We start from the raw sequence: 12783 nt of genomic DNA, 5'->3' as shown, positions 1-12783 counted from the left end.
AGTAGTTCAGGAGTTTTTAGTGTAGTGGTTAGGCATATAGACTTGACATTCAGATAGAACTAGGTTCTGCTTTTTTAACACAGGATATAAGAATGTTACTACCTACTTCATAGATTTCTGGTTTAATCTAAATGAGATAATGCCCGTAAAATATGCATTGATATTCTTAAAGCACTTAGATTATTGTAACATAATTCTGTTGTATACTTTTTCCATTTCTACTGTTATATCTTTGAAGAATATTGATTCTGGGGAAAGAGGGTCAGCAGTAGATTACCAGTTTTAGAGTGACCAGAGTCTTTTTTTTTTTTTTAAGAATGAAGGAAGTATGGAAGTATAGAAGTATAGAAAAAAATGACTATTTCCATGAGAGCCAAATTGATGAGAAGTTACCAGTAGAAGGTGTAATGGTGGGGATATGAAAGAATAGAAAGCTAGTCAAGGTATTGAAATTTACAAAGTATATATGGGACACCAACTGGTGTGAAGTAGGAAAGGTGGAGATTCATAGCATCCAACCTTGATAGGAAGGGGGACTTCATGCAAAGGGTGGCATTATCTCCATATTTTGGTGAACAAAAGAGAGGTTCATCATTCCATTCCACACAGCCAGCTAGTTGATGAAGGTAAAAGGATTCTAACTCATTTCTTCCTTACTGTAAAACACATGCTCTTTTTTTTCTGAGCGTGGTAATGATATTCAAGGGCACATATATTGCTGTTAGAACACTCCTGCTTCTCTAGATAACGTCTCCTTGTCCAGAGCATTATTTCAATGTCATAGCCTTCAGGAACCTCCTTGATTCCATAGTCTGTTATAGATGGCCCCCTCATACTTTATTATTATGATTAGCCCATTGTATTATAAATTACAGTTATATGTCTATTTGTCCCATTAGAGCTCTTTGGAGGATAGACAGGATATCTTACTGTTTTTGAATTTCTGGGGATTGATAAATATTTGTTTAATAGGTTAAAAAGATGAAAGATAAAACCAGATGAATGGAAGGATGCCTAGATAGATGGAGTAAGAGACAAACAGGGCACAGGGCTCTGTTCTGGCTGAGAGGAGTGTCAAGCTCTGTCACCTGAGGCTACTCAAGTAGCCTCCTCATCAGAAACATAGAGTCCTTTACCTTGTTCTCAGCCTGGGATGGTGGATGTGCTGCCACATTTGGTATGGTGATGAATATAGACACCAAAGGCGGCTGTGCAGGTTCCATCAGCAGCTTGATTCTGGTTGGTTTCCTCTGGTCTTTACTGTGGGCATGTACTATTGACAGCTCTGATTTGGTCAGTTCATGCCCCCAGGGAAGCTTGTGTTTAATTTGCTAGTCTGTAGTGTTCTGAGGGGCATGCCAATATTTAGGCCACTGACAACATCCCAAAAGTCAGTAAAAACACAACAGGGTTTATCAGGAAGCATGCTGGCCAGAGCTATGTGAACAACCTTGAGTTCTTGCCCCTATGTGATGGGAACACATCTGTTTTCATTCCTGTCTAGCTGGCATTCAGGACAAACAGCATCAGCATCCCAGGGAACACCATTGGTTTTAGTTTAGCTAAACCATTAGTGAAGCAAGCCTGGGTATTTGGTAAAACCTCCATGAATTGAGGACCTTACTGAGCCAGCTGCTTTGATCCAGGGAATTTGGGGTGGAGGCTGCCTCTCTGTGCCAGAGGCAAATCAACCTCTCTCATTCAGAGACTTGTATCTCAGAGGTGTCATTAAGGTTGTGGGGTTACAAAGGTTGAGAGGGCACCACAGCTTGCCAAGAACTTCCAACATAGCCTGTTGATCCTCGCTTTAAGGATGCTGACTGTGTGTTGGCTGATGAGACTGAATGAACTGTCCAAGGAAGGCCATCCTCTCTCTAGTATTCAGAGTCCTCCAAGGTACCAGGCCTCCTTTTAGATGGTTAAGACTAAAGAGATAGCAGTCTTTCCTTGACTGCTATAAAGTATTTGTCCAGACAGTCCCTCGATTTTGTTAGAGCTTAAAATGGCTGAAGCTTCTGACTTGCCAACTAATAGGATGTCATCTCTATAGTAACGAGTTTGAACATTAGATAGTAAAGCCACTCAATGCTAAATCTTTATGGCAAATGGCAGAGGAATTTAGGTATTGCAGAAGGTGCTGTCAACGTATTAGAGGCCTTGCCATATAAATAAAAATTGGTCTTGGATCTGGAATGCCAGTGGACTAGAAAAAAGAAAAAAAATATGTTGGAAAGATAGCATTCCAAGTGGCATGAAACAGTATGGTGGATTTAGTTGGAGCTACAATGCTTGGAATAGCTGAGGCTATAGGATCAACAATTGAAATCACTTAGCAATAACCCACTGGAAGCCTTCAGCTCCCATTAACCTTTTCTGCTTTCTGTATATGGCTGTTGTCTTAAGATATTGCATCTTTTATACTATCCCTGCCTCCCTTAAGTCCTTAAGGCTGTGCTTTCCATTTTTCCTTCTGAGATTTTCCATTTGCTTTTGGACTACTTGACAGAAAACAGAAAAAAGAACCAGGAGTGATTTACATGTTCCATTAGCATTTCCCTGCATTAGCTCCTCCTGATCAGGAGGAACCCCTCTGGACTTTATTAGATTTACACTGAATTGGTAATGCCAATTGTATATTCAGCAGTGAAAGCCATACAAATGGTCATTGAATCAGCCCAAAGGGCCCCATACTCAGGGTCCTTAAGCTTTTCTTTCCCATGATGAACCTGGCCTGAACCCAATGGTCTGAATCCTGGTGTTCCCCCCCCTCCCGCACCAACCCAGGGGACTCAGAACACTGATTTGGATTCCTAGGGAACAGAATTGTAACAGTTTTAAGTCCAGGCCCTCCGAGAAGTTCTCCAGCATATTTGGGCAAGTGTGCATGACAATTACCACCTCTTGGGAGCTGAGAAACTTTAGCTCCATCTTCATCATCTTCCCCCTTAAAGCATCTGAGATCAGTGTAAAGGGGAGGGAGGGATCGGGAATCATGGAGAGTGAGAGCAGCCCCATAGCAGTAAGCAAGGCACGTTTACTTGTGATTACGAGTGGTGTGGAGCTGGCTTGTAAGTCAGTGAAATGAACTTCTAATGTTTTGGGTCCACCCAGTGTCCTATGTCAGCAGCAATGTCATCAGCACTGCCAGTCAACAGACTGGCAGATTGAACACATGCCTCTCTGGGGTAAAGAAACTGTATAGATCTGCATCACCCATGCAGATGCCCATAGTAAGGACCTGATTAGACCAACTAGAATTAAGCTGCTGATGGAGCCCGCACAGCCACCATCACTGCCTTATTCATCATCATACCAAACGTGGCAGCACATGCACCATCCCAGACTGAAAACAAAGTAAAGATTTCATATTTCTGATATGAAAGCTACCGGGGTATCTTCAAGTAGTTGAACTTGACATTCCTCTTAGCCAGATCAGTGCCCTTGTTCCTTGTTTGTTCCTCCATCAATTTGATCTCATTCATTAAACAAGTATTTATTGACTCCCCCCCCCCCCGGCTATACTGCCTGTCCTCCAAGAAGCTCTAACAGGCGAGATAGATTAAATAAGCATGTGATATAAATGATGAGAACAGAGCAGAGGAGTGTCTACAAGGCAGAGTGGAATCAGAGAAGCCTTGGTATCTTCTCACTGTGCCAATTTCTCTTCCTTCATAATCAGCCCAGGTACATTTTTTCATAACTATTTCTGAAAGAAGGTGAGAATTTGTGCTTACCCACTCAGAAAAGTCAGTTACAACCAGGACATCATTTGGGAGGTGTCTTTGAGTTTATTTCCCGGTACTCAGTCTGCAATCACTTTGTAAACTCCTCCTCCTTAACAGGCATTAAAGTGAAGGACCATCATTATGCAGTTGGACATACAATTTGGTGAACATGTTTGCTACCAGTTCCCAAAGATGTCCCAGAAATCCTTTTCATCACCCTGCAAGTCCCTGATTCTTTCTCTTCCAGAAAATCATGACTCTGTCAGCATTCTGTCCTTGTCACCACAACTGTTAAGAACTGTGAAGGGTCTGAGATTTTACCCAACTTGCAAGCCAAGAACCCTGTCACAGTTTCATGGACGTTATCAGAAGACTCTTAGGACAAAGACTTTATTATCTGCAGCAAAAGCAGTACCCAGACAGCATTTTCTTGAACCATTTCCTCAAGCCCCCGTTCCTACAGGGCAATGCAAAAATAGCCAAGCAATACATTCACATGCAATGGAGACTAACTCTCAGTTTAAGGCATGCACATTTTATACACTGGTCAGTAAGCAAACCGATCCTTTGCTCTGGACATGGACATTATTTCTGTCACCCAGAGCTGTAGTGATATAAACATTCTTGAAAAGACAATCTAGAACAAAGACAGTCACTACCTCTGCATGTTCTGAGGGTTCCAGTAGGTACCATAGAGTAGAGATTCCTACAAGTATGTGAACCTGCATAAGATAAAATCAACTCTTCTATCTTCATCTTTCCATTTAATCATGTTCAGCTTTTACCAGATCATCAATTTACATTTGAATAATCGAAGTTCCACATTCCCTGGTGAAAAGCTTTGAAATTACAAACTTGTCTCTGAATAACTGTCCCATTTTATATTTTCTCTTTGGGAGCCGTATAAAAATGGGTTAGACAGTGCATTCATACCCTAAACTGACATAATTAAAATCTAGTAATATTTATTCAGGTCTTAGACATTTTAAAGTGCATGTTAAAAGTTTGAAAAGCACTTAATTCACACTGCAGAAAACAAATAAAAAGTATTGATTTTTTTAACTTTATTTTTAGCTTACAGGTTGCAGTGGACCAAAGGAAAATGCTTCATGTATTGAACAAAATAAAGACAATCAGTGTTTTGAAAATGAAAGTGACAAAAAGACAAGTGTAAGTGTTAGAGTGTTTTCTTTGTTTCTGTGTTTAACAGGCAAGATATGTCTTGTTTTCTGTAGAGTATAATCTAATTTCTGGCTTTAGCCTGGTCAGTGTATTGGGTTCTCCTGCTACAGAGCTGACATCAGCTATCTATCATTTTGAGTAGCTGCGTGTGTTCGTATTGAGAGTTTTGTTTTCTGTGTTTTGGTGTATATTCTTAAGTTGCTGCTGATCACCAACAATTTTATAAGATACTTCATTTCTGTCTGCTTTAGGCCTTCCAGAGAAACCGTCACACACTTCTTTGATTGTGGTTTTCAGGTCCTATTAGGCTTTTTGGGTAATAGCGTCTCTACCCACTTCAATCAATTCTTTTTTGTGATTGTCATCTTGTGTATTTATTTGAGACAGGGAATCAAAAACAGTCCTTTTCAGGACTTTTGTTACTGTTAAAGAGGTCAGAGTGCTTTATATGATAAAACCAAGAAGAACCTGAGTCCAAAGTAAGTATGTATAGTATTTTACTAATTTACACCATCTGATTTAATTGATCTCCAATCAGTTGTCACAATGTGGCCCTTATTGGCTATAGCGTAATGGTTTAAAATGGGGTTCCAGTCTCCATTTTGTTCATAAAGACACTAAATTTAATAATGAAAACAAATCACAACTCTTATTATTATGAACATGCATTAAATATTTAAAGCACATATAAAATTCTTTTGGGATATTATTTCATAGGGATTGCATTTATTTAGGTGCCTTAAAAAATATCTCCAATCATGTTACCTCTTGTTTTTCTTCTAAACAGCCTGTTAGCAAGCAGACACAGGCACCATTGTGGCTTCAGAGGCTATCAGATTGCTTTCAAATGTAGGGTGATATGTCTGTGATACTCATTGAGTGAGTGGTGAATGTCAGCAAAGGAACAGGAGAGGGCTGCTTTTCTGGTATTGCCACTTGGTAGAGCCTCCTAGTGTCAACTTGGCCTTGGGATTTGGAGAGAGTTCTGAGACTGCTCATGAATTTTGGTCTTTACTGTGAGGAATTTAGTAAAATAAGAAAGGTTGTGTGGTGAATCGTCCTTCCCATTATAAGAAAATCAATGGAACTTAAAGCCAGATTTAACTAGTGACCAGTTTACAGAATGTCTTGTTAAGGACCACTGTTTCCTCTGATGAACAATGTTTTTGTTCAACGTAGAGGGTGTCATTTAAACTAGTTGCGATCATTATAATATGCTCAATGTGCTTCCAGCAAAGGAAGTCATCTAATTTGGCAGTGGTGGTGTTTTTCTCCAAAAGGGGAAAGGGAGGGTGGATGTCCATGCCGGACTCATGCATACTTAGAAAACAAATTTTTAGACATCCTGGCTGTCCAAGAGGATATTTGTATTTTTGCTTCCTGAAAATGAAGTCATCAGGACTTAGTAGGATACAAATGTGCCAACTTGTCAAACAGCTGAATTAAGTAAGTGCTAGCAAATATGTTAGGAAAACTTTTGTGTTTTTATCATTGGAAAACACATTGCTAGTCTATCCTATGCTATTTAAGCTCAAAAAGCTTCAGTTTCCATATCTTCCAGGGTAGTTATGAGATTTTAATGAGATCCTGTTTATGAGTATGTTCAGTACTGCCTGACAAATAGTAGATTTTCATTCTATTGAAATAAATTGCAAATCTTCCATTTATTTTATTGAGGTGGTGGACTCTATTACAAATAGGTCTTGGGTTCTTAGGGTTTCATTGGACTGAGGCCTGTGTTACATAACAAAGTGTCTATAACATGTTTCTGCCTGGAAACCACTTGGCCAAAAGAGGCTCCTGCCTTGCAGATTTCTACTTGCTACTATTCAAAATAAGTCTGGGTTAAATTAAAATAAGGAGCAGTGAGAATTTCTTAATTATCTTAAGAAAAAATTTAACTATAAGATAAAATAGGAGTTGTGATTATTATATGAACATATCATTGGTTATTATTGTTTGGTTATTGTTTACTTCATAGACCATTCTTCAAAAGCAAACCACAATTTGGAATTCACAATTCTGTACATCTATTAAATATGGCACTGGACTTTTTTCCTTTATCTTAAGAAGTAGGGTATTAGATCAGATTATTTCTAGGAATTCTTCCAGATCTAATCACTTTATGACAGTAAAGAGCAGACAGTAAGTTATATTGTGTAAATGGAAGACCCACTGATACTACAATTAAAGTATTTTAGCCAGCAATGTTTGTTGAACCCCACACAAATTTAGGTGTATGTTATATACCTAGAACAACAGACAAGGACAGCTTCTTTAGGCCACATTAGGTTGAGAAAAATTCAATAGCACATTTCACAGGCCAGTGATTCTTGAAGTGTAGTCCTCCAACCAGCAGCTTTAGCATGCTCTAGGGACTTATTAGAACAGTCAATTCTTGGGTTCCACCCTAGAGCAACTAAGTTAGCTATGTAGGAGGTTGGAGCTGGACATCTGTGTTTTAATAAGCCCTTCAAGTGATTCTTAAATTTACTACAATTTGAGAACCACTGCCATGAGTAATAAAGCTCTGGGCTTCCCTCTGGAGAGTCACTCACCATCTTTTCTGCAACATATTTCATACCAGGCAATTTAGGGAAGGCCCAGAAAGTGATCCAAGGATTTACAAGGCAACTAAGTATAAGAAATTGTACCATACTGACTATTTAGGTTTCTTGTTTGCACTTTTCATTTTTTTCAGTAATCTGCCCCCAAACTCTGGGGGCTGATTGCCTAACATCATTCAGAAACATGTGTTAGTGTCCTGTATTGTTCTCTACTCTTTCTCAGTTGCCCTGTTTTGATTGTAGCTTAATTTGTAAGGGACTTTTGAAAGCTATATTGCAGCTGGGAGAGGACTTTCCTTTAGGTATTGAGCCATAGAAGTCAGGATCTGAAATAACTTTCAGTTATATTTGTTATCAATGTCTAAGAGGGAACCCCCCCCCCCCGCCCTGCTTTATACTTTTAGCCTAATTTCAGTATGTTTGGAGATCTTTTCCCATTATTGAGGCTTAGGCAACTGGTTTCTGCTCCTTACAAAGCAGTGTTTTCAATTAAGACTTTATCTTTGCTTTAGTTTAAGGTCTGAAGTGAATCATGTTGTTGCCATCATCATATAATATGGAAAACCTTGAATTTACAAAGGGCAATATAGGAGATCCTTGGTGGCCTAGTGGTTAAAGATGCTGTGTTGTCACTGCTGTGTTTCAGGTTCGATCCCTGGCCTGGGAACTTCTGCATGCCGTGGGCACTGCCCCCACCACCAAAAAAAAGGACAATCAATTTGCAAAATTTCTTGTAGACATGTTTTCCAGGACAGATGCAAAGTTATGCAAATCTAGTGAGAAAATTAAAGTTTGAAAAATGAAAAAAAAAGGACATTGAAATTTTAAACTTTTTTTTGATGAAGGAATATTTTACATTTAATGTGCTTCCCTCCTTTATTTTTATTTTATTCCTATTATTCTCTTTGATCAGTTTTAAATAATTTTGCAGTATCTTTTAGGAGTTTATTCTGTGCTTAAGAAAACTTAATAAACAAAAGGTAAAATTTGAAGCTTTGGTCTTCCAGAGTCCTAGTGAGAACACAGTGAGGATTTTTAATCAGATCATAGAAAGAGGAGGGAATTGACAGGACTTGGTAACTATGTAGACTGAAAGTTGAGTAGTATCAGAACAAAACTGGGGATATTGAGGGTGCCTAACGATGCCATCTTATGTTTGAGATAATAGTGAAACAGCTAAGAGGAAATATTTTTAGGAGAGTTGGACTTAGTGATTGAGAACCAGTGTATTGTCAAATACAGGACAGTATGATAGAGTGGAAGGAACAAAAGATCTGTAGTCAGAGACCGGAGTTTGTATCTTGGCTGTACCTCTAATTAGTCATGCGACCTTGAACAGATTAAAAGACCTCCATTTTTATATGTGAAATGTGGATAATACCTATTTTACCTATCTTATAGGGGGACAATAAGGATCAAATGAAATAGGTACATATGAGAAGACTGACAGCTAAATACTCTGGCTATTGCATAATATTTGGGGAGATGACCAGAGCCTTAAATGCCCCTTGAAAATATTTCAAGTTTTAAATAATTTTTAATTGGTATCTTTAATTTCTTAAGCAGAAAACAGATTCTTGTTGATTTGAATTGATAGGAATTGTTGATTTGAATTGACAAGAATTGTCAATTCAGTTCTTGTCAATTCAAATTGGCAGTTCTTGTCAATCTTGACAAGAATTAGAACTAGTTAGTAAAGGGACTAAGTGGATACTGTACAATACAACAATGGATGGAACAGAAAGTGAGGTCTCTAACAGGAACAGAGAGATAATTGGATGGAGAGGAACTTGACACTGGGAAACATATCAGACTGAAACCGTAATTGGAGGCCAGAGAACTTGGGTTATTGTCTTTGGCTTCTAACTGTCTGGGTATTCTTGAACAAATCACTTGGCCAATCTCTGCCTCAGTTTCCTAATAGAAAGTGAAAGGCTTTGACTGGATAATTTATGGGTCCTTCAAGTTATAGTAACATTTTCATAGAATAAGAATATTATTAATTTTAGAGAATTCCAACATTGGCCTTAATTTTCTTTCAGACTTAAATGTAACTGTTAATGTGCTACATTGGACACCTGTACTTTCTGATTAAGACTAATTTTGTGATTCAGCTATATTTCTCTATTTCCTATTCCTATTCTTGCCAATATTTGTAAGGAAACTCCTTTTTCTTGATGCTGTTCAGCCATGAGAAGGTTTTTATGATTGTTTGTTTTAGGGAATAAGGCCATATTTTGGTGTACATTAGCTACTCTCCATAGTCCTTATTTTAAAGTCTAGTTAATCTTCCTGGAGAACTACGGCTAAAAATACCACAGACTCAGAGAATTAAAAGTAATTTTAATGATAATCCAGTGCAATGACTTTCTTCAGTCTTAAATCTCCTATACTGCTCTCTGGCCAAATGGGAATCTATCATCTGCTAGAAAGTCTCTAGTTATGTATGTATGTATTATGTATAGACAGATAGATTATTTATCTCTATCTGTCTGTCTGTCTGTCTGTCTATCTATCTATAATATTTACCACCTCCAGAAATAGCTCATCCCATCTGGGCAAGTTTGAATATTATGTGGTTATTCTTATTAATCTCATGATATTTAAACTACTTTAGCATTGATTATATTCTCTTTTTTCCAATGCCAGTGAAAGTTAAGTGGCAAACTTCTAAGTATCTGCAATTAATGGAGGAATAATCTTTTTTTTTTTTAATGGAATACTGTGGTTAACTCTGGCTAATTTTGTTTACTGATTTAAAACATAGAATGTAATTACTCCTCATTTTCAGGCTGATGAAGATACTGTGCTTTGTCTTTGAGCATCTTGTAGTGCCTCAGGGTCAATGTTCTGCCTTTTCAAGATTAATGACTGGACTTCTGTACTAGCATTGCAGGAGATCAGGTTTTATTCTATATATGTGTAAATACTATGGTTAGTGTAAATCTCATCTTTAGAAAACAAGCTATATTAAAAACAATGGAGTGCAAATTTCATGTTGGACTCCTGACTATAACCCTATTTATTTTTTTGTAAAGTTTTTACATAAGTTTCCCTACGATGCATCTCATTCATTCATTTTAAAAGGCCTTTATTTAGCATCTGCTGTATGCTGTGCACTGTTCTGAAAATGCTGGTGATACAGCTATTAAGTCAGACAAGCTTCTTTCTCTTAGGAATAAATTGCAAATAATAACAGGTGAGTAAACAATATAATTTCAGATGGTGGTAATAGCTAAAGGAAATATAGTAATTAATGGAGAATCATGGAAAAGAGTCTAATTTTAGGAGGGCAATTGAAGAAAGTTTACTGAAGTGGGAACATCTTAAAGAGACCTGGATGATGAGAAGGGTCCAGGGGAAGAGAGATTCTGTCAGAGGAACAGTAAATTCAAGGCCCCGAGCAAGACTGAGAATGAAATACTGCATCTGAGGAAGAGATAGCAGGCCAGTATGATGGGGTATAGGAAGGTGAAGTCTGGGAAGGGCATTTAGAAATACTACTGAGGTTATTTATATTAATTGGAAAGTGAAATTGCATTTCAGACCACATAGCATTTTTATTTATTTTAGGCCTGTGTGCAGTTATTTTTTTCTTTTCTTTTTTTTTTTAAACAACTGATAGCATTTATAATAGTGGGAAAAATTGAGCCTCATAAGGAATATACTTGATGTTCAATGAAGTTTATATAAACTTGTTAGAATCTTTATAGAATTTTGTTATGATTGATAGTTTATTATACATAATTATCTAAATTTCAAAGGTGTTTTTAGATTTTGGTGATAATAATGAAGGAGGAGTTACATTGTTTTAAATTAGCTATGTTCCAGTTTCACCTACAGTGGTTGTTGCAGCACTGTAGGTAGAAACTGACCTTTTTCATTATAGACTGGATTTTTTCAAACCAGTATTCTTGCATCACACTGGATTGACCAATAAGCAAAATTGACATGCAATTCTTATCTATACAATTAAATATCTTAAGAAAGTAGATTAAAAGTGATCATTTCTTCTTCTTCTTCTTCTTTTTTTTTTTTTTTGCTTTTTAGGGCCACACCTACGTGTTATGAAAGTTCCCAGGCTAGGGGTCGAATTGGAGCTGCAGCTGCTGGCCTACACCACAGCCACAGCAACACAGGATCCAAGCTGCGTCTGTAACCTACACCACAGCTCACTGCAAGGGTGGATCCTTAACCCACTGAGCTAGACTGGGGATCGAACCAACATCCTCATGGATATTAGTTGGATTTGTTTCCACTAAGCCATGGTGGGAACTCCCCATTTCTTGATTTCTATAGCAGTTTTTAATTTACTCAAAAATTTTCTTATTTAATCTTTATGTTTCTCTTACAAATAATCACACATTTAACATGCACAGCATCCATAGACTTCTACCTTTCATGATTTAATTTCAGGATCCCGTAGTATCCAGATTTTTTTTTCATCATGAAATTCTTTGGAAAAGTCAGTCCTTTTCTCGTTGATCTTAATTTCCTATTTACCTCTGGAGACTTTGGAAATGAGGGCAGGCATTTTGCCATGACCCGCCTGAAGTCTGTTTCTTTTACTAAGTTAACAATCTTTGCAGATGTCATGTGTGTGCCTGCTGTCCAGGGTAAATGGGAAACAGAGACACTGGGATGGCAGTCCATGTGGGTATATTTCTTTAGTTATTTTCCTTGGAGATAATCTTTCTTTGAGGGAGTTTATTCCTTCCAGATTGCTCCCAAGATCCTTATACATGCCTCTGTATAAGAGCCTAGAGAAATGCCTCTCTTTTTAAGGGGATCCTGAGTTGTTTGTAATTGCTTTGCACAGAATCTTGACTACCTTTAGATAGAGGGCCTTTTGGATCTGTCGGTGCCACACTCTCAAGTTGGACCCAGGAGAGTGGAAATTGCCCCAGGATTTGAGCTATGATGAGATAGAAAGGACATAGACTTTGCATTCCAGGTTGGAGTCACCTAGGTGTCATATCATCTTGGGCAAGTTTTTATTTTATTTTAATTTTTTTAGGGCTGCACTCTCAGCATATTGAAGTTCCCAGGCTAGGGGTTCAACTTGGAGCTGCCACTGCCAGCCTATGCCATAGCCACAGAAACACCAGATCTGAGCCACATCTGTGACCTACACTTCAGCTCATGGCAACACCAGATCCTTAACCCACTGAGAGAGGCCAGGGATTAAACCCACGTCCTCATGGATACTAGTCATGTTCCTTACTGCCCAGCCACAGCGGAAACTCCATCTAGGCAAACTGTATCATCTTAGGGAGCTTCAGTTTCTTCATCTATGAAATGAGAATTAT

At 38.0% G+C, this 12783-nt stretch overlaps 1 protein-coding gene across 16 annotated transcripts in view; it reads left to right on the top strand.

Moving 5' to 3' along the window:
- DLG2 (discs large MAGUK scaffold protein 2) overlaps nucleotides 1-12783 on the top strand; it is a 1974117-nt gene that overhangs the window by 394450 nt on the left and 1566884 nt on the right. For 10 of the 16 annotated variants that reach the window (XR_014814817.1, XR_014814819.1, XM_084975534.1 and 7 more), the window contains exon 4: nucleotides 4800-4895. The exons of the other annotated variants lie outside the window; for them this stretch is intronic. Coding sequence is in view for 8 of the 10 variants with exons in the window: in XM_084975534.1 (XP_084831660.1) it covers nucleotides 4800-4895 (96 nt within the window). In the remaining 2 variants the exon portion in view is untranslated. The remainder of the gene's footprint in view (nucleotides 1-4799; nucleotides 4896-12783) is intronic. 16 annotated transcript variants of the gene reach the window in all.

The sequence above is a fragment of the Sus scrofa genome, chromosome 9 (genome assembly GCF_054392235.1).
Source record: "Sus scrofa isolate SSC_HxYL_T2T_F1_AM1 chromosome 9, Sscrofa_HxYL_maternal_Yorkshire_Landrace_v2.0, whole genome shotgun sequence".
Classification (NCBI taxonomy): Eukaryota; Metazoa; Chordata; class Mammalia; order Artiodactyla; family Suidae; genus Sus; species Sus scrofa.
The sequence above is the reverse complement of the archived record's forward strand: the minus strand, read 5'-3'. Positions and strand labels throughout refer to the sequence as shown.